The sequence below is a fragment of the Protomyctophum bolini genome (assembly GCF_963924005.1).
Source record: "Protomyctophum bolini genome assembly, chromosome: 21".
NCBI lineage: Eukaryota > Metazoa > Chordata > Actinopteri > Myctophiformes > Myctophidae > Protomyctophum > Protomyctophum bolini.
Window position 1 is genome coordinate 1,331,784 of NC_137882.1, and position 25,000 is coordinate 1,356,783.

General features: G+C 45.3%; 2 protein-coding genes across 2 annotated transcripts in view; both read left to right on the forward strand.

Annotated features, from left to right (window-relative positions):
- The window catches only part of LOC308336018 (NLR family CARD domain-containing protein 3-like), a 12,482-nt gene extending 1,615 nt beyond the window's left edge, over nucleotides 1–10,867 (forward strand). The window contains exons 3-8 of the mRNA XM_080793260.1: nucleotides 674–2,552; nucleotides 3,451–3,624; nucleotides 4,461–4,634; nucleotides 5,102–5,260; nucleotides 7,832–7,893; nucleotides 8,967–10,867. Of these exons, the coding sequence (XP_080649386.1) occupies nucleotides 674–2,552; nucleotides 3,451–3,624; nucleotides 4,461–4,634; nucleotides 5,102–5,260; nucleotides 7,832–7,893; nucleotides 8,967–9,520 (3,002 nt within the window). The 3' untranslated portion in view covers nucleotides 9,521–10,867. The remainder of the gene's footprint in view (nucleotides 1–673; nucleotides 2,553–3,450; nucleotides 3,625–4,460; nucleotides 4,635–5,101; nucleotides 5,261–7,831; nucleotides 7,894–8,966) is intronic.
- Nucleotides 10,868–12,521: 1,654 nt separating this feature from the next.
- The window catches only part of LOC308336019 (rho GTPase-activating protein 29-like), a gene marked incomplete at its 3' end in the record, with an annotated part of 63,581 nt that continues 51,102 nt past the window's right edge, over nucleotides 12,522–25,000 (forward strand). The window contains exons 1-2 of the mRNA XM_080793261.1: nucleotides 12,522–12,668; nucleotides 15,742–16,193. Of these exons, the coding sequence (XP_080649387.1) occupies nucleotides 15,905–16,193 (289 nt within the window). The 5' untranslated portion in view covers nucleotides 12,522–12,668; nucleotides 15,742–15,904. The remainder of the gene's footprint in view (nucleotides 12,669–15,741; nucleotides 16,194–25,000) is intronic.

A 25,000-nucleotide genomic window follows, 5' to 3' on the forward strand; every position in this document is an offset into this window, starting at 1 on the left:
ACGGATGTAATGGGAAGGACCCCCCAGTTAATGCACATGGCACATGGATAGGGGCGCCGGTGCCTCAGGGGTAGAGTGGCCACTAGGGGGCGCCGGTGGCTCAGGGGTAGAGTGGCCGGATGGTAACCGCATGGTTGCCAGTTCGAACTCGGGATCTCCCAGAGTTAGTGTCGAAGTGTCCTTGAGCAAGACACTGAACCCTGATTTCTGGTTTCCGCTGCCATCCGTGTTTCAATGTGTGTGAACGGGTGAATGTAATGCACAATCTCTGTAACGCGCCATTTACCATTTACATGGCTATTAAATAACAAACACATTAAATGAGTCATATTTCACAAACGCTGAGTCTGCATGAGGCCTTCGTTAGTTAGACTTAATTAGTTCTGTTGAAGATCTGGAAAATTATAAAATATTTGAAACGTCAGGTATGTGACATCACTATGATGTAATACTCCTTGTCTCTGTGACATCACTATGATGTAATACTCCTTGTCTCATTGACTTCCATTATGGCATTAATTAAAGTTTTAGTACAACAAGTGAAGTCATAACATGTTATTCATCATGTAAACAAATCATGCCGTTCTATTAATGTCCCTGTTATTTCCTGTTATGTTAACAACAATCTGCTAATTTCTCTCAATATCTAAATGAATTGCTTTGTTCCTTTCAGCTGTCCTGGTGAAAACACGAACAGGTGACCATCCTATTACACACTACCAAGAGAAGCTCCAGACAATTGTTGAGGAGGATCCATTTGCGGTTTTACCTGTAGGGGCAGTACCAACGGAGGACAGGGAGGAATTTGATGAATCTTACTCGCGTCTCACCCTCACACATATTGATAAAGCAAAGATCAGCAGCGATCCTGCGGTCACTCAGATGGAGAGGAAGAACGCAGGCCAGGATGTCCAACTCAGTAAAATCTACAAACACCCTTCTCGACCAAACAAACCCATAAGAACAGTGTTGTCCACTGGTGACGCTGGAGTCGGGAAAACCTTTCTCGTACACAAGTTTCTCTCTGACTGGGCAAAGAAAAAATATCAAGATCCCCAAGATCCCCATCTCATCTTCTTGCTCCCATTCCGCCAGCTCAATTTGCACAAGGGGCGAGAGTTTAGTTTGGCACAGCTTATCCACGAATGCATTTACGTAACCAAATGCATTCCAGAAGATGGTCTTGATTACATCTTCACTGAGATGCAGATGTCAGGAAACGCCAACTACGACCAGAGTCCTTTTAAAGTTATGTTTGTTCTGGAAGGTTACGATGAATGCCACTTGGAGCTGGACTTTGAATCTAAGCATGACTGCTCTGATGATTTGACCAAGGCTGTCCCTCTGGAAGCTCTACTGGTCAACCTCATCAAAGGGAACCTGCTTCGCTCTGCTCACCTCTGGATAACCACACGCCCTGCAGCAGCCAAACAGATCCCTGATAGCTTGGTTGACGTGATGACGGAGGTGAGAGGGTTCACTGATGACGCGATGGTGAAGTACATCCAGAAGAGATGCAGAAATGAGAAGCAAGCTGAGAGAATCATCTCACACATCAAAGCATCGAAGCAACTCCACATCATGTGTGAGACCCCGTTCTACTGTTCGATCATTGTCGATGTTCTGCAGTGGATGTTGGAGACGGATGAGAGAGGAGAGCTCCCCAAGACCCTGGCTGGGATTTACAGCCACTTCCTGTTTGTTTTGACGAAGAGGAAGTGGTTAAGGCATGGTGGGAAACAAGAGGAACTCACAAAGGCTGATAAAGCTTTTCTCCTGAAGCTGGGACAGCTGGCGTTTGAACATCTGCAGGAAGGCAACCTCATTTTCTACAAAAAAGACCTGGAGAGATGTCAAATTGACATCAGAGAGGGCCCAGTGGACTCAGGACTGTGCACATCGATCTTCAAACCAGACAGTAAATTCTTCCACGAAACCGTCTTCTGTTTTGTTCATCTGAGCATCCAGGAGTTTCTGGCTGCAGTCTACCTGTTTGACTGTTTCACACAGAGGCACATGGAGGTCCTGATGGGATTCCTTGGAGATGATGATGACAACAGTTCAGACGGTGACAGTTCAGTCAATTTCAACCACAAAAGCTCCCTGTCTGACTTCCTGAAGGCTGCTATGCACAAAGCTCTGCAGAGCGAAAAGGGCCACCTGGACCTCTTTGTCCGTTTCCTTCATGGTCTCTCACTGGAGGACAACCAGAGACGGTTAGGAGGTCTGCTGGTTCAGGCAGAGAACAGTCCAGTGGAGATCCAGAGAGCCATCAGCAACCTGAAGGAGATGGATCCCTGCAGTGGCTCTCCTGACAGATGTATCAACATCTTCCAATGCTTGATGGAGATGAAGGCCCTCTCAGTAAGTCAGGGGATCCAACAGTACCTGGAGTCAGGGAAGGAACTCTCTGAGACCCAGTGTTCAGCTCTGGTCAGAATGCTGCAGATGTCAGAGGAGGTTCTGGGGGTGTTGGACCTGCAGAAATGCAACACATCAAAGGCCGGGCGACGGAGACTGGTCCCAGCTGTGAGCAACTGCACAACAGCCAGGTTAGTAGTCATGTGATTACCAACATGTTAGAGCAGATTTTACACATAGACTCAATTAATTAAATCATTCATTCATTCATTCAAAATAAACACATCAATGTGCACACATACAAACACACGAGAGAGAGAAAGAGAGAGAGAGTCATTGTGAGAAATGACAACATTATTATATAGTTAAAATGTGTGTGTGTGTGTGTGTGTGTGTGTGTGTGTGTGTGTGTGTGTGTGTGTGTGTGTGTGTGGATTCTTTTCTGGCTAAGCAAATAAGAGGCATATTGCATTTAAATGTTCTCATAACTCTCCACAGTTTGCATTTGATTGGAATACAAACATTAAATAATGAAAATAACAACTCGTTGCTGTTGCTCCACTCTGACAGTGAAGTGAAGAAATGTTCTGTCAACAGATGAACATGTACGACCGCATGACATTGTTAAATATTTTGGTTTTTTTAACAAAGTCCTCTGTGAACTGCAACAATGTAAACATTTGGTCTTGATCCAGACCGTGTAAGCAAACGATCTAGATCTTCAATCTAGTTCTTCAGACATTAGCAGGATGTCAGTAAGAACAGAGAAGTGGAAGACAGATGGAAATCGTGGAACTTACATTTAAATGTATTAAGTAACGTGTAAACGTATGACCAAGCTCATTGTTTAAAAGACCATCCTCTGTACACTACACCCCCTCACTAATGGTACGGTCCATTTCTCATTCGGTATAGTCTGTTTTCATTGTAGAATAACTAATGAGGACACTGGTAAATAGTACACACACACACACACACACACACACACACACACACACTCAGACAGCTCCACAGGGAACCTCTTTGACAGTGAACGTGGTCTGTTCTGTTTTGATCATCTCTGATTTTACATTTAATCTGTAATTACAGACTTGCTGACTGTAACCTCCAGAAGGAACACATTGAAGTTGTGGCTTCAGCTCTCAGCTCCAATCCGTCCCATTTGAGAGAACTGGACTTGAGTGGAAACATCTTGAAGGATTCCGGAGTGGATCTCATCTGTGCTGCACTGAAGAGCCCAAACTGTTGTCTGGAGATTCTCAGGTCAGATTAATTTACCATTTTTATTTTCATTTGGTTACGTTCTGTTATAGTAAGTGATTATAATGCAGTTATTATGGAGGTGGTACTTTATTTGAAGTGTGCATAAGGTTTGATATCATGGTAACTCACACTGACCTTAATATTGATAAGATACAGTGACTAATGTATGTAGTCTTTATGCTGAGATACTACATTTAACCCATTTTGGGCGGGAACCCCTTTTGGTGTTAACTATTGAAAACTAGCAGATCTACAAGCTCATAGTTCACCAACGAGTGGCGCGCTACGAGCTTGTAGGTCTGCTAGTTTTGAAAAATCCAAGATCCACTGACATAGAAACAGCTTTTTCAGAAAACTGTCAGAATGTAGAAGACATTTTTAGTATCTGATCTCAGGTCAGAATGGATTAAAACACTAAACACCTCTGATGACACTATGAGTGGTTTAATGTGTTCTGTCAGAGTGTCATCCCCTAGTTTTGAATGATATTTATATTAATGTTAATTCTTAATTGGTGTTGAGTATCAGGGGCGTAACTAGACATCAGTAAGCCCCCGCGCAGGCTGGTCAGCCCCCGACAGTTTGATCAAAATGCACAAAACGTTCTAAACATCAACTTTGGATCAATATCTAAAAACCCAGTGGGAGAGAAGGTTTTATGTGGAAAACTTATGCTGCATGAGCCAACTGAAATTGTATGGCAGGAATATGTATTTTCTTCGTCTTAAAATCTCTCTCTCTCTCTCTCTCTCTCTCTCTCTCTCTCTCTCTCTCTCTCTCTCTCTCTCTCTCTCTCTCTCTCTCTCTCTCCTCATCTGGTTGTATTCTTCATTTAGTCTGAAGAACTGCTGGTTGTCGAAGAGAAGCTGTGAAGTTCTGGCCTCAGCTCTCGCCTCCAATCCTTCCCATTTGAGAGAATTAGACCTGACTTTGAACAACCTGCAGGACTCTGGAATTGAGCTTCTATGTGCCGGAGTGAAGAGTCCACATTGTCACCTGCAGACTCTGAGGTAAATTATTCTGTGTGGATCTGTACTGCAGACTCTGAGGTAAATAGAGTTTTATTTTGTGTGGATCTGTACTGCAGACTCTGAGGTAAATAGTTTTATTCTGTGTGGATCTGTACTGCAGACTCTGAGGTAAATATAGTTTTATTCTGTGTGGATCTGTACTGCAGACTCTGAGGTAAATAGTTTTATTCTGTGTGGATCTGTACTGCAGACTCTGAGGTAAATAGAGTTTTATTCTGTGTGGATCTGTACTGCAGACTCTGAGGTAAATAGAGTTTTATTCTGTGTGGATCTGTACTGCAGACTCTGAGGTAAATAGTTTTATTCTGTGTGGATCTGTACTGCAGACTCTGAGGTAAATAGAGTTTTATTCTGTGTGGATCTGTACTGCAGACTCTGAGGTAAATAGAGTTTTCTCTGTACTGGAGCATCAACAGCAGTTTGTTAAAGTGTGGATATCTCTGCAGGTTGTCAGGCTGTGCGATCACAGAGAAAGGCTGTTCTTCTCTGGCTTCAGCTGTAGCCCTCAACCCCTCCTCCCATCTGAAGCATGTGGACCTCAGCTGTAACCACCCAGGAGGAGATGCTGAGCAGACGCTGCTCTCTGCTGGACTGGAGACTGTCAAGTGAGTCGACTTGGACTGTGTCCATCCATCTTGGTTAAAAATAGGTCAGGCCTAAATGGAATTAGTTTACAAACTCTTATAGATTAGGCTATCCGATCATCATATTAAATTAGTATGCTACAATGCACATGCCATGTTAGCTATACAGTTCATAGATCATGCTTAAGCATGTGCTTCATTTTGCAGTATTTATATTTAAACAATATGACGAAAGTCTCCAGCTCTTGGATCCCCGCACACAGTGACAGCCCTCCATGTTTACAGACAGACAGACAGAGAGACAGACAGACAGACAGACAGACAGACAGACAGACAGCTCTGTACACTGCAGTGTTTTTATGAGTTAACTTAATGTGCTCATCTGACTATATTTTCGGTCTCCTCATTCGATCACGTCTATTCACGGTAACGGGACATCTCGCTGCGTAAAATATCCTCCGTCTCCAACTTTACTCCTCATTCATCCGCCACATCCGCCAACTGCTTAATTTCCTTTATTTGATGTGATTCATTCCCACCTGCACCGAATCGAAATCAAGTGCAATTGGAAGCGAAGCGAAACCCCTGTTTTTTGGCGGAGTAGAATGCGGTTCTTTGATTAGGATTCGAATGAGGCTTCACACCTGCCAAACGAAGCGCACATTCCGACAATGTGCATCAGGATTGGTTTTAATCGCAGTAAAGCTTTCTGGTGTGAAGGCGACCTTAGATTGACTCTGTAGTTTTGGGTGTACATATTTTAGTATGTCGGATGCAAACCTATCTCTGTTTTTATTTTCTCTGCAATAAATCGGTGCTATTGAACACAGTGTACGTCTGTGTGTGGGCTTTACAAATATGAAACCAATTAAAAGTATCCCTGTTGGTGTTTTAAGCATTATGTTATACTTTAGCTATTGAAAAATAGCAGATCTACAAGCTCATAGCGCGCCTGTTTTATTTGTTGCTATTTGATCATTTTTAAATCATTAGAATGCGGCGCAAATCTTTGAATATATATTCTTTCAGAGCGAACATTTTCACTCAAATCTTTGCTTCTGTGGTATCCCTAAAACAAAATATTTCCAGATGGGGGTCCGCAGCCAAATACAGATAATTCTGTGGGTTCTTGACATGAAAAAGGCTGAGCAACACTGACGATATAGAAGGTTTTTCAGAAAACTATCAGGATTTAGAAGATTTTTTATTTATTTCCACGTCAGGCTTAAATGTGTTAAAAGACACTTCTGACCAAATCTCCTAACCTTCGTATATAACAATATTGTGTTGTAGAGAAACAGGCAAACGTTGATCAAAATAACAATTACATTCTCTAATTGTGGAGACTTCTTTTAAATTAATTAATGCAGATGTCTAACAGTAATTTAACTCTTGAGAGCGTAAAATGAAACCAAATGCACCCGGGAGGGTCTCAAGAGTTAAAGATCTGTAAGGGTCCACTTTGTTACCAACTCTCCATCATTTAGTTGGCACCAGTCTATATATCGGAACTTGTAGCTCCCAAAGTATCGACAAGGGCCCTGAGGTCGACTGACCCGTCACTCAAGATCCCTAAATCAAAGCTCAAATCCCGCCCGGGGGGGAATGGGTCATTTCCCGTTGTAGCGTCTACACTGTGGAATGAACTTCCACCTCATGGCAGAGCTTCTCAGTCCTTGTCTGTGTTTAAATCACGTCTGAAAACTCACTTGTACTCCTTGGCATTTGAACATACTGATTAAGAGTTGCTGCTTCCACTGCATTGTGCCCTGTTTATGTATTGTTGTTGTTGTTGTTGCTTTTTTCTTTGATATTTTAGTATTTCTTTGTGTACAGCACTTTGTTTCAACCTTGTTGTATTCAAAGTGCTTTATAAATAAAGTGGATTGGATTGGATTGGACCACCTGGAGCCCCCTTAACCCATTTAGGCCTGACATCGAAATTAAGATAATGTCTTGTAAATCATGACAGTTTTCTGAAAAACCTATATTTCTACAGTATATCAGTGGTGCTCAAACTATTTCATATCAAGTACCCCAAAAATTATATTCGAAATTGGCCACTGAAGCAAAGATTTGAGTTAAAAATGTTCGCTCTGAAAGAGCGAAAGATGTGGTGCAAAGATTTGCACCACATTTTCACGATTTTTCAAAGATAGAAGATCTACAAGCTCATAGATCTGCTATTTTTCAATAGCTAAAGTATAACATAATGCTTAAAACACCAAAAGGGGTTCCCGTCCAGACCTGAGATCAGATTCTAAAAATGTCTTCTATGTCAGTCGCTCTTTGATTTTTCAAAAATAGCAGACCTACAAGCTCGTAGCGTGCCACTCAGTGGCGCGCTATGAGCTTGTAGATCTGCTATTTTTAAATAGCTGAAGCACGACATGATGCTAACACCAAAATGGGTTCCAGCTCAAAATGGGTTAAGGACCTCTCGTGGTCCCCGGACCACTGTTTGAGAACCACTGCTTTATTCAATAAATGTTTAATGGTGAATGTGAGCTGAAGAGTCTTAATGAAGTGATGCATGTTCATACTCTCTATCATTCAATGGTAATAGAAATGTTTTATCATTTCTTCCTACAGTGTGAATCATGGAGGAGAACACTGGATAGATCACTGGATTAATCCTCGACTCCTTTCAAGATGTGAGTGTCTGTCTGTCTGTCTGTCTGTCTGTCTACGACTACGTGCCTGTGCACATCTTCATGTGTGTGTGTACAGGCATGTACGTGCATGTGTGAGTGTGTATGTACGTGCGTGTGCCTGTGCACATCTTCATGTGTGTGTCTGTGTGTACGTGTGTGTGTGCACATCTTAGTGTCTGTGTGTGTACGTGCCTGTGCACATCTTCATGTGTGTGTGTACGTGCGTGTGCCTGTGCACATCTTCATGTGTGTGTACGTGCGCGTGCCTGTGCACATCTTCATGTGTGTGTGTGTGTGTGTGTGTGTACGTGCGTGTGCCCGTACACATCTTAATGTGTGTGTGTGTACATGCGCACGCCTGTGCACATCTTCATGTGTGTGTGTACGTGCACGCACCTGTGCACATCTTCATGTGTGTGTGTGTGTGTGTACGTGCGTGTGCCTGTGCACATCTTCATGTGTGTGTGACTGTGTACGTGCGTGTGCCTGTGCACATATTCATGTGTGTGTGTGTGTGTGTGTGTGTGTGTGGACATGCGCGTGCCTGTGCACATCTTCATGTGTGTGTGTGTGTGTGTGTGTGTGTGTGTGGACATGCGCGTGCCTGTGCACATCTTCATGTGTGTGTGTGTACGTGCATATGTGTGTGTACGTGCGTGTGCCTGGGCACATCTATGTGTGTACGTGTGTGTGTGTGTGTGTGTGTGTGTGTGTGTGTGTGTGTGTGTGTACGACTGTACGTGCCTACATGTGCACATCTTCATGTATGTGTGTGTGTACAGGCATGTACGTGCATGTGTCCGTGCACATCTCTGTGTGTGTGTGTGTGTGTACGTGCGTGCGCCTGTGCACATCTTCATGTGTGTGTGTGTGTGTGTGTGTGTGTGTGTGTATGTACGTACATGTACGTGCGTGTGTGCACATCTTAATGTCTGTGTGTGTACGTGCCCGACTGCCCGTGCACATCTTCGTGTGTGTGTGTGTGTGTGTGCGTGTGTGTGTGTGTGTGTGTGTGTGTGTGTGTCAGTCAGTGAATAATGTATTTAATGTTTACTGTGTTGTTTTCTCATCAGATTTCCAGCGTCTCACACTGGACCCAAACACAGCACACTGTCGCCTCACTCTGTCTGAGGACAACAGGAAGGTCACACTGGTGGAGGGACAGAGTCATCAGTATCCTGATCATACAGAGAGGTTTGATGTCCTGGAGCAGGTTCTGACTGCAGAGAGTGTGAGCGGACGCTGCTACTCTGAGGTAGAGTGCAGTGGAGAGGTTCGTATAGCAGGGACTGACAGAAGAATCAGCAGGAAAGGATCTGGTGCTTCCTGTGTGCTTGGAGGCAGTGTCATGTCCTGGAGTCTGCTGTGTTTTAGTAACGGTTACTCTGTCTGCCACAATGGGAAGGAGACTGTCCTCCCTGTCCGTGTCTCTGGACGCTCCAACGAGGTCTACAGAGTAGCACTGTATGTGGACCGTCCCGCTGGGACTCTGTCCTTCTATGATGTGTCCTCAAAGGACACTCTGACCCACCTGCACACCTTCCAGACCACGTCCACTGAACCGCTATGTGTTGGGTTCTGGTTGGATCCGTTTGGCTCCTCAGTGTTTCTGTGTGAGCAGAGATAGTCTCTATGCGACGAACATCAGGTCGCCATGGTTACTCCACATGTGACATCATCATCATGATGATGATGACGAGAGACAGACAGATAAGACCAGATATGTTTTTGATACAATGTTCATTATTATTCAAAGAATCACACCTGTGTGAAGTGAGCGGCGCTCTTGACTGACATCATGCATCCAAATGATGACGACGTCAGCCAATCAAATCATTACATTCCGTGTTCAGCCAATCATATCATTGCATTCCGTGGTACACACACAAGCTCACAGCTTGTAGACCTCCTGGAACCCCCTCAAGGACCCCTGGAACCCCCTCAAGGAACCCTGTAACCCCCCCAAGGACCCCTGGAACCCCCTCAAGGATTCCTGTAACCCCCCCAAGGACCCCTGAACATGTGTGACCCCCATCTGAACATGTGTTGTACCAGGGACCCCCATCTGAACATGTGTTGTACCAGGGACCCCCATCTGAACATGTGTTGTACCAGGGACCCCCATCTGAACATGTGTTGTACCAGGGACCCCCATCTGAACATGTGTTGTACCAGGGACCCCCATCTGAACATGTGTTGTACCAGGGACCCCCATCTGAACATGTGTTGTACCAGGGACCCCCATCTGAACATGTGTTGTACCAGGGACCCCCATCTGAACATGTGTTGTACCAGGGACCCCCATCTGAACATGTGTTGTACCAGGGACCCCCATCTGAACATGTGTTGTACCAGGGACCCCCATCTGAACATGTGTTGTACCAGGGACCCCCTGGCTCACAATGCGTTGCAACGCGACACATTGTGAGCTTGTAGATCTGCTATATTTTCAATAGACATTTTGGAATTGTGAAGTGGGACATTCTGCAATATGAATACTTTTACTTTCAGTACTTTAAGTACATTTTGATGCCGATACTTTTGTACTTTTACTCAAGGATATTTTCAATTCCCATTCTGACCTGAGATCAGATTCTAAAAATGTCTTCTAGATTCTGACAGTTTTCTCAAAAAGCTTATGTTTCTATGTCGGTCGTTCTTCGATTTTTCAAAAATAGCAGACCTACAAGCTCGTAGCAGCTTGTAGATCTGCTATTTTTCAATAGCTAAAGCATAACATAATGCGAACACCAAAAGGGGTTCCCGGCCAAAATGTGTTAATTATAGTATGATGAATGTATGTATGTAACTGATTTATGAACGGCTAAAACAGCCTGATGTTAGATGTAAATTGTTCCAGTCAGTGGGAGCTTTAAGCATGAAGGATTTTAAACCATAAACTGAGTTGGGTTTCCTTGTTGGAACCTTGAAATAAATGTTGTGCAGAGTGTCTCCGTTGGTGTTGAGAGGTGTTTTAAATGCTGTGGATAGTTAAATTAATACATTCATGGGTATACCCTCTGTAACCATGGAAACCATGCCCCCCCCGTTGTGACATCATTAATTAACATATAGTCAAAGTCACAATGGCTGTTACAAATAGTACGTTATGTTGTCGATACATAATGTACTTTAATACAGTGCATTTTGTAGGAACGTCGTATGGAATAAAAATAAAGCTCAAATCACTGCTGTTCACAATGAGTCTTTCAGACACCTTTCCTGTGCTTGTTGGAGGGCAAGTCATGCACAACTCCACCACTAGATGGAGCCAACGGTCCATGTGTGATGATCCATCAGTCCAAACTCCACTGCACTGTTGATTTTAGCAGCAATTATTTGTTTTATTTTAGTTTTAGTCACATTTTAGTCACCTGGAATAGTTTCAGTGGTAGTCTAGTTTTTAGTCGACTAAATCTACAGTTGATTTAGTCGACTAAAATGTGTTTTTTGGCGGGCCTCGATGCCGTCGAAAATGACTGATTTTACCCTTGCTGAAAATAGCCGATCTACAAGCTCACAACGTGTCGCGAAGATAATTTCGTCCCTTGTTTGTGCCGAATCTGGGTTGTACATGGTTCGTTGCACTCCCTCTGGTGTTGTGGGTGTGGACTTTGATGGCATTTCTATCTCTGGGACCCCCAATTTATATATTGTAAAATCTATGTTGATTTAACTCTGAGAGTGTACAAAATGGAACCAAATGGACCTCTCAGAGGTACAGACCCAGAAGGGTCCATTTGATTCCTATAACTATCCTTTAGCTGGGGACCCCCTGGAACTCCCTCAAGGACCCCTGGGGGTCCCCGGACCCCACTTTGGGAACCACTGCTTAAAGCACATTTTGATGCCAAATCAATACTTTTATACTTTTACTCAAGTAAATGTTGAATCTCAGACTTTTACTCACAACAGAGTTTATATATATATATATTATATAAGTACTTTTACTCATAACAGAGTAATTATATATACTATTATATAAGTACTTTTACTGTAACAGAGTATTTCTATATAGTATATAAGTAAAACAAAAAATATATACTTATAAGTAGTTTTTGCACCAGTGGTGAAGAAGTGTAACAATCAATCACTACCCCCCCCCACACACACACACACACACACACACACACACACACATACACACACACATACACACACACACACACACACACACACACACACACACACACACACACACACACACACACACACACACACACACACACACACACACACACACACACACACACACACGCACACACACGCACACACACACACACACGCACACACACACACGCGCGCACACACGCACGCACGCACACACACACACACACACACACACACACACACACACACGATTGTTGTCAAGAGGAGGTGCCTACTGCCTAGCTGTCTGTCTCCTCCTCACACCCAATCACAAGTCACCCTGCACGTCACGTGGTGAGAGAGAGGAGGAGGAGGAGGAGGGGGGTTGGTTTAGGAAAAAAGTTCAGTTTGGTTTAGCTGTACACACACACACACACACACACACAGGTCCCCGTCCCCTCCTCACTACAGAGTAGACCCACCTCCATATGGCGGTGGATTCTTCTCCTCTCCTCAACGCAAAGAAGGAATAACGTGGATTTATTGAAACTGTGGATTAATTTTTTTTACCGGTGATTTCGTCCCTCGATCAGTTCTTCAGGGAACATACAATGTTACAATGTTTCAGCACTGACTGACCCTCCGGTGTCGGCGGACCGTTACAATGTTTCAGGACTCTACTGCAGGTGTGTGTGTGTGTGTGGGCTTTTTGTTCGTTTGTTTGTTTGTTTGTTTTAATGTATCCATTTTGCAACTGTGAGAATGTATCCTGCAACATGTCAGTGATAGCAGCGCACTGACGATGTTCTACTATAGCAGCGCAAATAAATTGCTATTTGGAACACTATTTGGAATTTACAATTTAAAGGCATTTAATATCAGACGCTCTTAATCCAGAGTGAGTTACATTAAGCAGCCACAAAAACCACGGCAATACACAGATAAATATACCTAAAACAAGTAGTTATCATGAATCATACGTATAAGCTAAGAATGAACGTAACAGTGGAATATCTCCTATAGATTGTATTTGTGTTGTTTTTAAATAATGTGATGAATCTTAATCTATAAAGATGCAGTTATACCCTCCATCCATTGACAGCAGCCCATGCATTGATATCCGGCTGCGTGTATTAATTAAAACATCGTTAAAAGTTACCGACATTAATTGCAGCTGTTGTTGTTGTTGTTGTTGTTGTTTTTAGGACATTAAGCTTCAAAGATCCTCTTCTTTCAATCTGCAAAGCGTTTGTTTCATACAAATGCACCGCAGAGACATGAATTATGGATTATATGAGCTATATAATACCTTCTGTGACTGTCTAGAAACTCCCTCCGTGCAACTGTTGGTATAATTATAGTGCGATGTCCTTCAGGGAAGTGCTGATGATGATATGACGACATATTGATCACTTTACTCGAGATTGAATTGTTATTTGGGGCGTTTGTATTCAGGCATATTTCGTCATATGTTTCAGGGCTAATTTGTTCCCACTTTTGCAACCCTCACTACTCATGGCTTGTTGTGTGTGTGTGTGTGTGTGTGTGCGTGCGTGCGTGTGGATCCTTCATGTTAAACTTCAACCACAGAGTGCCTGCAGAGTGTCACATATCAACCAACCAACCAACCAGGTTATTGCACTATAACGCTAACTACCACATGTATTTATTGTACAGTATTGTAGTCAGATCTGCATCATTCAGGAATCTCAGGATGCGGTGTGTTTTGTCCCTCTTAAACGTTGTGTGTAGAATCCACACAGCTGCATGGATTCAATAATCAATAATGATATGAATGTCACGTGCTGTCTCCTGCCTCGCTGACTATAGAGCTATGTTTGCTAAATGACGTATTCTTCTGCCGTTTTGCCTTCTTACATTTGAAAGTTCTGATTAAGCAATATGTCACACTATTTCAGACTGTGTGTGTGTGTGTGTGTGTGTGTGTGTGTGTGTGTGTGTGTGTGTGTGTGTCCTGTTGGTCCTTATAATCTAGCTGTCCCTCTGACTTCAAAGCACACATTCACCAGACTAGCCATTTAATGGCATTTCTATCTCTGGGACCCCCAATGTCCTCTCTGAGTTACAGACCCATAAGGGTCCATTTGGTTCCATCTGTACACTCTCAGAGTTACAGACCCATAAGGGTCCATTTGGTTCCATTTGTACCCTCTCTGAGTTACAGACCCATAAGGGTCCATTTGGTTCCATTTGTACCCTCTCAGAGTTACAGACCCATAAGGGTCCATTTGGTTCCATTTGTACACTCTGAGTTACACAGACCCATAAGGGTCCATTTGGTTCCATTTGTACACTCTCAGAGTTACAGACCCATAAGGGTCCATTTGGTTCCATTTGTACACTCTCTGAGTTACACAGACCCATAAGGGTCCATTTGGTTCCATTTGTACACTCTCTGAGTTACACAGACCCATAAGGGTCCATTTGGTTCCATTTGTACCCTCTCTGAGTTACCGACCCATAAGGGTCCATTTGGTTCCATTTGTACCCTCTCTGAGTTACCAACCCATAAGGGTCCATTTGGTTCCATTTGTACACTCTCAGAGTTACAGACCCATAAGGGTCCATTTGGTTCCATTTGTACCCTCTCAGAGTTACAGACCCATAAGGGTCCATTTGGTTCCATTTGTACACTCTCAGAGTTACAGACCCATAAGGGTCCCATTTGGTTCCATTTGTACCCTCTCAGAGTCACAGACCTGTAAGGGTCCATTTGGTTCCATTTGTACCCTCTCTGAGTTACAGACCCATAAGGGTCCATTTGGTTCCATTTGTACCCTCTCTGAGTTACAGACCCATAAGGGTCCATTTGGTTCCATTTGTACACTCTCAGAGTTACAGACCCATAAGGGTCCCATTTGGTTCCATTTGTACCCTCTCAGAGTTACAGACCCATAAGGGTCCATTTGGTTCCATTTGTACACTCTCTGAGTTACACAGACCCATAAGGGTCCATTTGGTTCCATTTGTACCCTCTCTGAGTTACCGACCCATAAGGGTCCATTTGGTTCCATTTGTACCCTCTCTGAGTTACCAACCCATAAGGGTCCATTTGGTTCCATTTGTACACTCTCAGAGTTACAGACCCATAAGGGTCCATTTGGTTCCATTTGTACCCTCTCAGAGTTACAGACCCATAAGGGTCCATTTGGTTCCATTTGTACACTCTCAGAGTTACAGACCCATAAGGGTCCCATTTGGTTCCATTTGTACCCTCTCAGAGTCACAGACCTGTAAGGGTCCATTTGGTTCCATTTGTACCCTCTCTGAGTTACAGACCCATAAGGGTCCATTTGGTTCCATTTGTACCCTCTCTGAGTTACAGACCCATAAGGGTCCATTTGGTTCCATTTGTACCCTCTCAGAGTTACAGACCCATAAGGGTCCCATTTGGTTCCCATAACTATCATTTAGCTGAGGGACCCCCTGGAACTCCCTCAAGGACCCCTGGAGGTCCCCGGACCCCACTCTGGGGTGCGTCCACTAAGGAAAGTAGGCTTTCTAATGACACAACCCGCCTTGGTTTTGGTGAGTAGCAAAAACGTTCTTTTTATTTACGCTAAAGAGGAGAGGCTGGTCTGATTTCGATTTCCCACAGCCTTATACTGCAGAATGGTAGAAGCAGTAGAAGGCTATGGACCAGAGCTACACGTCCTATAGGGTGTGTACACACCCTACAGACCCCCAGTGTGGGAACCATTGCAGCTTAGTGACATTTGTTTTCCTTCTTTTCGACAGGACAACCCACCCTCGCTCCCGTCAACTATTGGATGTGAGAGAGGTCAGAGGTCAGTCTGGGGACAGCGGGCTAACCACGGACTACCTGAGGAGTGGGGGGAGGACCTAGGAGGGGAGGGGGACACCTCCGCCTCTCCCAGAAACCAGAGAGAGAGAGAGCGCCATGCTAGCCGCCATGCTGCGTCAGAGTAGCGCGGGGAGCGACGGCGGAGGACCCAAAGTGTCGCGCTTCTCCGACGCCCATTTCTTCCCGATGTCGTCGGCTGGGGGCCCCGCCGTGGCCTCGCCGGGCCCCTGCGGTGGCGGTGGGACCACCACCACCACCTCCTCCTCCCCTGCACCAGGGGGCGCTGTCGGCGCAGCAGACCCGGACTACATCATGCAGCTGGTCAGCGACGTGCGCAGGTTCGCCGACGCGCTGCTGCAGCTGAAGGACGTGTTCTACGCTAAAGGTACGCGCACGCACACACACACACACACACACACACACACGTACACACACACACACACACACACACACGTACACGCGCGTACGCACGCACACGCATGTACACACACACACACACACACACACACGTACACTGCATGTTTTTTGTGAGGCTACCTACCTACCCTAGGGGACACGGGGAGAACATGTGAGGGTACTTACCCTATATGGGACACGGGGAGAACATGTGAGGGTACCTACCCTAGGGAACACGGGGAGAACATGTGAGGGTACTTACCCTATATGGGACACGGGGAGAACATGTGAGGGTACTTACCCTATATGGGACACGGGGAGAACATGTGAGGGTACCTACCCTAGGGGACATGGGGAGAACATGTGAGGGTACCTACCCTAGGGGACATGGGGAGAACATGTGAGGGTACCTACCCTAGGGGACACGGGGAGAACATGTGAGGGTACCTACCCTAGGGGACACGGGGAGAACATGTGAGGGTACCTACCCTAGGGGACACGGGGAGAACATGTGAGGGTACCTACCCTAGGGGACACGGGGAGAACATGTGAGGGTACCTATAGGGGACACGGGGAGAACATGTGAGGGTACCTACCCTAGGGGACACGGGGAGAACATGTGAGGGTACCTACCCTAGGGGACACGGGGAGAACATGTGAGGGTACCTACCCTAGGGGACAAGGGGAGAACATGTGAGGGTACCTACCCTAGGGGACACGGGGAGAACATGTGAGGGTACCTATAGGGGAGAACATGCAAACTCCACACAGAAAGGCCCTTTCGCCAACCCCGTCTGATCTATACATTCAGACATAGATTCTGAACGCAATCTCAATTCCTACATTCGGGCCAGAACGGTGCGGCGCTGGTCGGCGGTCCAGTTCAGTTTATACTGACTAGCAGAGAGACTTTAGGAGAGGTTTAGGTCAAAGCACTTTGACGTCTGTCTGTATGTCTGTCTGTCTGTCTGTCTGTCTGTGTTACATGGACAACATGTTTCAACATGGAGGCAACTATATAGTTATTGTGACGGTTTCACAAAATAATCGCGATATTCCCAGTTAATTGTGAAGAGGCAAATATTATGTAATTATTGTGACAGGCCTAACGTGGACCATGTCAGCCCCCCCCCCCCGTCTCTCTCTCTCTCTCTCTCTCTCTCTCTCTCTCTCTCTCTCTCTCTCTCTCTCTCTGTACACCTGTTTTGTCCTGCTGTGGCCTTGGCTGTGCGGTCAGTCAACCAGTCTTATCTCTCTCCTTCTGTAGTTCTCTCTCTCTCTCTCTCTCTCTCTCGTGGCCTGCATACGTACGGTGTTACACATCATTCTGTGACCTGTATATATATACGTACGGTGTTACACATCATTCTGTGACCTGTATATATACGTACGTTATGTTAAACACCTGCTATTTCTGAACATCTTTGGAACATCTTGAAGGAGTGAAGACCACTGCTTTTAAAAGGCATGCGTAGAACCTCAGTCAGGTCTTCTAATGACTTCTGTTCTGACGGGCTTCTCTTTCCTGTCCGTCAGTAACAACAAGTATACAACAGACGGCACCAATGGACACTGAAGCAAAGATTATTGCTTGTGCGTGTGTGGCTGTGCGAGTGTGTGTGTGTGTGTGTGTGTGTGTGTGTGTGTGGCTGCGTGTGTGTGTGTGTGTGTGTGTGTGACTGTAAGCGTGCGCCTGTGTGTGTTTGTGATTATTGCATTCCTGGCCTGGCTGGTTGGTACACAGTGGTGGATTAATCAGGGTTTGAATCGGACCAAAGTCCTGCTAATTCACAGACTGGATAAGAGTGGTTTTGCAGAGAGGGCTCAGACAGAGGGTCCCTCATGGCACCCCTAAATTCTATGTGATGTAATCTCTACATTTGTGACCAAATTTGACTGACTGACTGGATTTGTTTGGAATTTTCGTTTTTAGCAGGAAATCATAGCTTCAAATGTACATATTGGTTGTTCAGTTTGACCCGCCAGTTTTGGAGATATGGCTTATAGAGTAACGTCTGGCAGAGAAACAGCGAGTTGACTCTAACATTACACCTATAGCTACATGTTTAAGCATTTATTTCATATTTACATGTCTTCTGTGGTCTCTAACATTACACCTGTAGATACATGTTTAAGCATTTATTTCATGTCTTCTGTGGACTCTAACATTACACCTATAGCTACATGTTTAAGCATTTATTTCATATTTACATGTCTTCTGTGGTCTCTAACATTACACCTATAGCTACATGTTTAAGCATTTATTTCATATTTACATGTCTTCTGTGGTCTCTAACATTACACCTATAGCTACATGTTTAAGCATTTATTTCATATTTACATGTCTTCTGTGGACTCTAACATTACACCTATAGCTACATGTTTAAGCATTTATTTCATATTTACATGTCTTCTGTGGACTCTAACATTACACCTATAGCTACATGTTTAAGCATTTATTTCATATTTACATGTCTTCTGTGGTCTCTAACATTACACCTATAGCTACATGTTTAAGCATTTATTTCATATTTACATGTCTTCTGTGGACTCTAACATTACACCTATAGCTACATGTTTAAGCATTTATTTCATATTTACATGTCGATTTCAGCTCTGACATTTATTTCAGACATGCTCTAGTATGTTAAGAGTCTGCCTGTGATATTAACTAATTTAGAAAACTAAACCTGTACGTGCCTGTCGGCCTCTGGTCTACTATAGAACGATGCAACTTGAGTCTGTGTCTGTCTGTCTGTCTGTCTGTCTGTCTGTCTGTCTGTCTGTCTGTCTGTCTGTCTGTCTGTCTGTCTGTCTGTCTGTCTGTCTGTCTGTCTGTCTGTCTGTGACTTTGACTTGTTACGGCGTATTGCTGTGTTGATACTTTTTTTTACTTAAGTAAAACATGTCAGTATACTGGAGTACTTTTTACACCCCGAGAAAAAGAAGGAGAACCAGAATCCCAGGGTCGTGGGGAGGTCAACGAGACCCCCCCCAACTCCCCCTCCTTGTTTTTAGGGGCGAGGGTCTGTCGAGTGGCCTGGCAAAGTTAGGTTCCCGGCAGTAAATTAAAGTGTGTGTGTGTGTATGTGACTGTGTGTGTGACTGTGTGTGTGTGTGTGTGTGCGTGTGTGACTGTGTGTGTGTGTGTGTGACTGTGTGTGTGTGTGTGTGTGTGTGTGTATGTGTGTGTGTGTGTGTGTGCGTGTGTTATGGGGTGGAAAGGAAGCACTTGATTTAAGGATAAAACACGTCTGGTTTTCTTCACACAAGCTCACATGATGATGCGAGGGGGGGGGTTGGGGGGGGGCTGGCTTACATCTTGGTTACGTATAGTAATTAACTATAATTAAATATAGTTAACGTATAGTATAGTAATTATTAATTAAGTACATTTACTTAACCCATTCTGAACGGGAACCCATGTTGGTGTTGGCATCATGTTATGCTTTAGCTATTGAAAAATAGCAGATCTACAAGCTCATAGCGTGCCACTCGGTGGCGCGCCACGAGCTTGTAGGTCTGCTATTTTTTAAAAAATCGAAGAACGACTGACATTTTTTAGAATCTGATCTCAGGTCAGAATGTGGTTAATCAGACCAGTGTGTGTCCACAGTGGAAACCTCGTATGAATCTGATCTCAGGTCAGAATGGGTTAATGAGTACTGCACTTCTAGGTATACAGTTTTGAGGTATTTGTACTCGAGTTATTCCAATTCCAGTACTTTTGTTTCTACTCCACTGGATCTCAGAGGTGAATATTGAACCTTTTTTTTTTTTACTCTCACTCAAAAGGAGAATAAATTACCCCCCCCCCCCCCCCCCCCCCCCTCCGCCTCCTCTTAAAGACTAATTTACGACCATATTGTCTCCCTAAAAACTCCACAATAGTTCTGCTCTTCTCATTGTCCTGTCATGCATTTTGGGGGATGGGAGATCAATGGTTCACGAGACCCCCCCCCCCCCCCACACACACACACACACACACACACACACACACACACAGTGACACACACACACACACACACACACACACAGTGACACACACACACACACACACACACACACACACACACACACACTCACAGTGACACACACACACACGCACACGCACACACACAGAGACACACACACACACACACACACACACACACACACATGGCATAGCAGTGGGTGTGGTCTTGTGGGGCAGTGAAAAATATATTTTTTTCCATGGAGATAATTTACACAAATATTTATATAAAAATAAATTTAAACCCGTTCTGGGCGGGAACCCCTTTTGGGTGTTTTTCTTTTTTAAAGCATTATGTCATGCTTTAGCTATTGAAAAATAGCAGATCTACAAGCTCATAGCGCGCCACCGAGTGGCGGCTGGAACAACATATTTTCAGATGGGGGTCGGCGGCCAATTACATATAATTTTACATGTCATTTACATATCATTACATATCATTTTTGGGGGGTCCTTGAAATAGTTTGAGAACCACAGATTTTGTTTCCTGAAAACTGTCATGATTTAGAACATGATTTAGAAGGAAATAAATCCACGCCCACTGCTATTCCCCAGAGCCTTAGATATAGACAGAGTTACGCAAACTGCGTTCACTTCAACAGCCCAGCTTTAATGATTGGGTTACCCTAACCCTTTATTTTAGATTGTTGTGTAGTGATAGTACAACATAAACATTACAGAGACTTTAGTTGTTACTGTACAATACTTTAAAACAGTTGTGATGTTGCACACATGCTTTAAAACAGCTCTTATTTGCGCCGCCCTCGTTGAAAACAATGTATTTCCAACTCCATCTTGTCTCAGTTCAGGCTGCATGAACAGCGCTGGGTTTCTGCCCCCTCAATGTCCTAACTCTTCTATATTCCCCAAGACCCCCAGACCACAGACCCCCAGACTCCCAGACCCCCAGACCCCCAGACTCCAGACCCCCAGACTCCCAGACCCCCAGACCCCCAGACTCCAGACCCCCAGACCACAGACCCCTAGACCCACAGACTCCCAGACCCCAGACCCCAGACCCCCAGACCCCAGACCCAAGCAGCGCAGGCCCGCGCTACAGCTAGTTGGTGGTGGCCCTTTTTTTTCTTCTTTTTTCTGGCTGAAAATACATTTTCCCATGTTAAGAATAGCTGTAGCTCCCTGGGGGGGGGGGGGTGTGTGTGTGTGTGAGTGTGTGTGTGAGTGTGTGTGTGTGTGTGTTGGGGGGGGGGGGGGGATCCTCAGCCGTGTTTCATTTAAGAAGACTGCTATTTTTTTCTTCTTTTAATTCCCCTCCCAGGGAACGCCGGCGACCTTAAATGGAGATTATCGGTTGGTGGTCGCCGGGCCTAGTGACGCATTTCTTCATGTAGGTTTATTTTGTTTTTAGGGGTTTTTTTTGACCTGCAGTTGTCTGAGAAGACTGTGTTGTTTTCGTGCGTGCGTGCGTGCGTGCGTGTGTGCGTGCGTGCGTGACGATGATGCTGTGTGAGTTTGGGTTTTCATTGTCGTCAGTCAGTCAGTCAGTCAGTCAGTCAGTCAGTCCGGCCCACTGGCCCACTGTTGGGAGTTGAGAGGATCTTTTTAACGACGTCTCCACTCCGGAGCGCAGCGGAAGACTCTCTTAAAAGAGGAAGACTCTCTTAACCCATTCTGACCTGAGATCAGATTCATACGAGGTTTCCACTGGACACACACTGGTCTGATGAACCCCATTCTGACCTGAGATCAGATTCTAAAAATGTCACAGTCGTTCTTCGATTTTTCAAAAATAGCAGACCTACAAGCTCGTAGCGCGCCACTCGGTGGCGCGCTATGAGCTTGTAGCTCTGCTATTTTTCAATAGATAAAGCATAACATGATGCTAACACCAAAATGGGTGCCCGGTCAGAATGGGTTAAAAGAGGAAGACTCTTAAAAGCGCTTCGGGAGGTCTTGAAGTCGTCCGGCTATAATTGCACAGGATTATTTTTGGTGTTGGTGTGAGTGTGTGTGTGTGTGTGTGAGTGTGAGTGTGTGTGTGTGTGTGTGGGGCTGCTTCGTCGTAGTCAGGGAGGTCACCTGACCTGATGATGAGGATGATGATGAAGAGAGGTGGCGGTCAGCTCCGCGGTCGATGGTAAGAAGGAACATGTCTCCGTTGACAAAACCGCTGTCGATTTCGTCATATATATATATATAAATTCACCATTTCGTTTAGTTTGACTCGGTTAAACAGATTCATTGGCCAAACTAGCAGCTCACAAAGGCTGACAGTGGGAGTGACAAATGGACTGTAACTCTGAGAGTGTACAAATGGAACCGGTTCCTTTTTTTTTTACACTCTCAGAGTGAAATAAATTGGCATTGATTTTACAACATGAATTGGGGGTATAAACTCCCAGAGATAACAAGGCCATTGAATGGGGGGTCCGTGGCCTAATGCATGTCAAACTGGGGGGTCCATGAAATTAAACGGGTTGAGAATCACTGCCATTAAGACCTTTTTCCTTGACATGACGGAAGTTTGGGAACCACTGTTTTAGACCACCTACGTATACTACTTGTATTGTACCAGCGTGTGTTTGTCTATTAGCCCATTCTGACCTGAGATCAGATTCATACGAGGTTTCCACTGGACACACACTGGGTCTGATTAACCCATTCTGACCTGAGATCAGATTCTAAAAAAATGTCAGTCGTTCTTCGATTTAAAAAAAATAGCAGACCTACAAGCTCATAGCGCGCCACTCGGTGGCGCGCTATGAGCTTGTAGATCTGCTATTTTTCAATAGCTAAAGCATAACATGATGCTAACACCACATGGTAACCCCCATCCCCCCTGCTCTGGTGTGACTGTGGCCCCTATGGGAGGCTAGTGGTAACCCCCATCCCCCCTGCTCTGGTGTGACTGTGGCCCCTATGGGAGGCTAGTGGTAACCCCCATCACCCCCACTGCTCTGGTGTGACTGTGGCCCCTATGGGAGGCTAGTGGTAACCCCCATCCCCCCTGCTCTGGTGTGACTGTGGCCCCTATGGGAGACTAGTGGTAACCCCCATCCCCCCTGCTCTGGTGTGACTGTGGCCCCTATGGGAGGCTAGTGGTAACCCCCATCACCCCCACTGCTCTGGTGTGACTGTGGCCCCTATGGGAGGTTAGTGGTAACCCCCATCATCCCCCCTGCTCTGGTGTGACTGTGGCCCCTATGGGAGGTTAGTGGTAACCCCCATCATCCCCCCTGCTCTGGGGTGACTGTGGCCCCTATGGGAGGCTAGTGGTAACCCCCATCCTCCCCCCTGCTCTGGTGTGACTGTGGCCCCTATGGGGGACTAGTGGTAACCCCCATCCATCCCCCCTGCTCTGGTGTGACTGTGGCCCCTATGGGGGACTAGTGGTAACCCCCATCATCCCCCCTGCTCTGGTGTGACTGTGGCCCCTATGGGAGGTTAGTGGTAACCCCCATCATCCCCCCTGCTCTGGGGTGACTGTGGCCCCTATGGGAGGCTAGTGGTAACCCCCATCATCCCCCCTGCTCTGGGGTGACTGTGGCCCCTATGGGAGGCTAGTGGTAACCCCCATCCCCCCTGCTGGTGTGACTGTGGCCCCTATGGGGGACTAGTGGTAACCCCCATAATGCACTGCTCTGGTGTGACTGTGGCCCCTATGGGGGACTAGTGGTAACCCCCATCCATCCCCCCTGCTCTGGTGTGACTGTGGCCCCTATGGGAGGCTAGTGGTAACCCCCATAATGCACTGCTCTGGTGTGACTGTGGCCCCTATGGGAGGCTAGTGGTAACCCCCATAATGCACTGCTCTGGTGTGACTGTGGCCCCTATGGGAGGCTAGTGGTAACCCCCATCCTGCACTGCTCTGGTGTGACTGTGGCCCCTATGGGAGGCTAGTGGTAACCCCCATCCCCCCACTGCCCCCCCCCCCCCCACACACACACACACACACACACACACACACATACCCAGCATTCCTGCAGAACAAATGACCACTTGTTGCCTCTCAGTGGATTCAGATGGTCTGTCTGGGTTGGATGTGGTGGAGCTGGAAACATTATAATAAATGTATTTAACCCTGTTATCATAATACCTATCGTACCCCCCCCCCCCCCCCACACACACACACACACACACACACACACACACACACACACACCATATCTTATTGGTGCTAGACTATCTTTTTTTGGTCAGGACATTTACTGTGCAGTAAATTAAAGTGTGTGTGTGTGTGTCTCTCTCCCTCTCTCTCTCTCTCTCTCTCTCTCTCCCCCTCTCTCTCACTCTATGTCTCTCTCTCTCTACAATTTACAATTTAGGCATTTATCAGACGCTTAATTAATCCAGAGCGACTTACATTAAGCAAGAACCAAAAAAAGCATGGGAATACATCACATAAAAACATTTATCATGAAACATGCGTAAGCTAAGAAAGTAACAGTGGAATATCTATATAATGAAACTATACATGTAAACTATACATATATACTATACTATGCTATACATTATGTACTATGACGTGCTATGACTACATACAATGCACTTATAGTGCTGTCTACATCTCTCTGTGTGTGAAATATCATCCTGAAAAGCAAAGCTTTTGCACACCTACAAACGACAGGTGCGTAGGAGAGGGAACGGTGACCAAAATTGAACAAGGAAAAAACAACCGCACACTGTCTTCAAAATGTGCTCATTTGTGTTCATAAAGACAGCCTGATATGAAGGCCGCATAGGCCCAAACGTTGCTTTTTCCCTAAAAAATGGTGGTCACTGCATTTGAAGACAGTGTGCGGTTGTTTTTTCCTTGTTGAAAT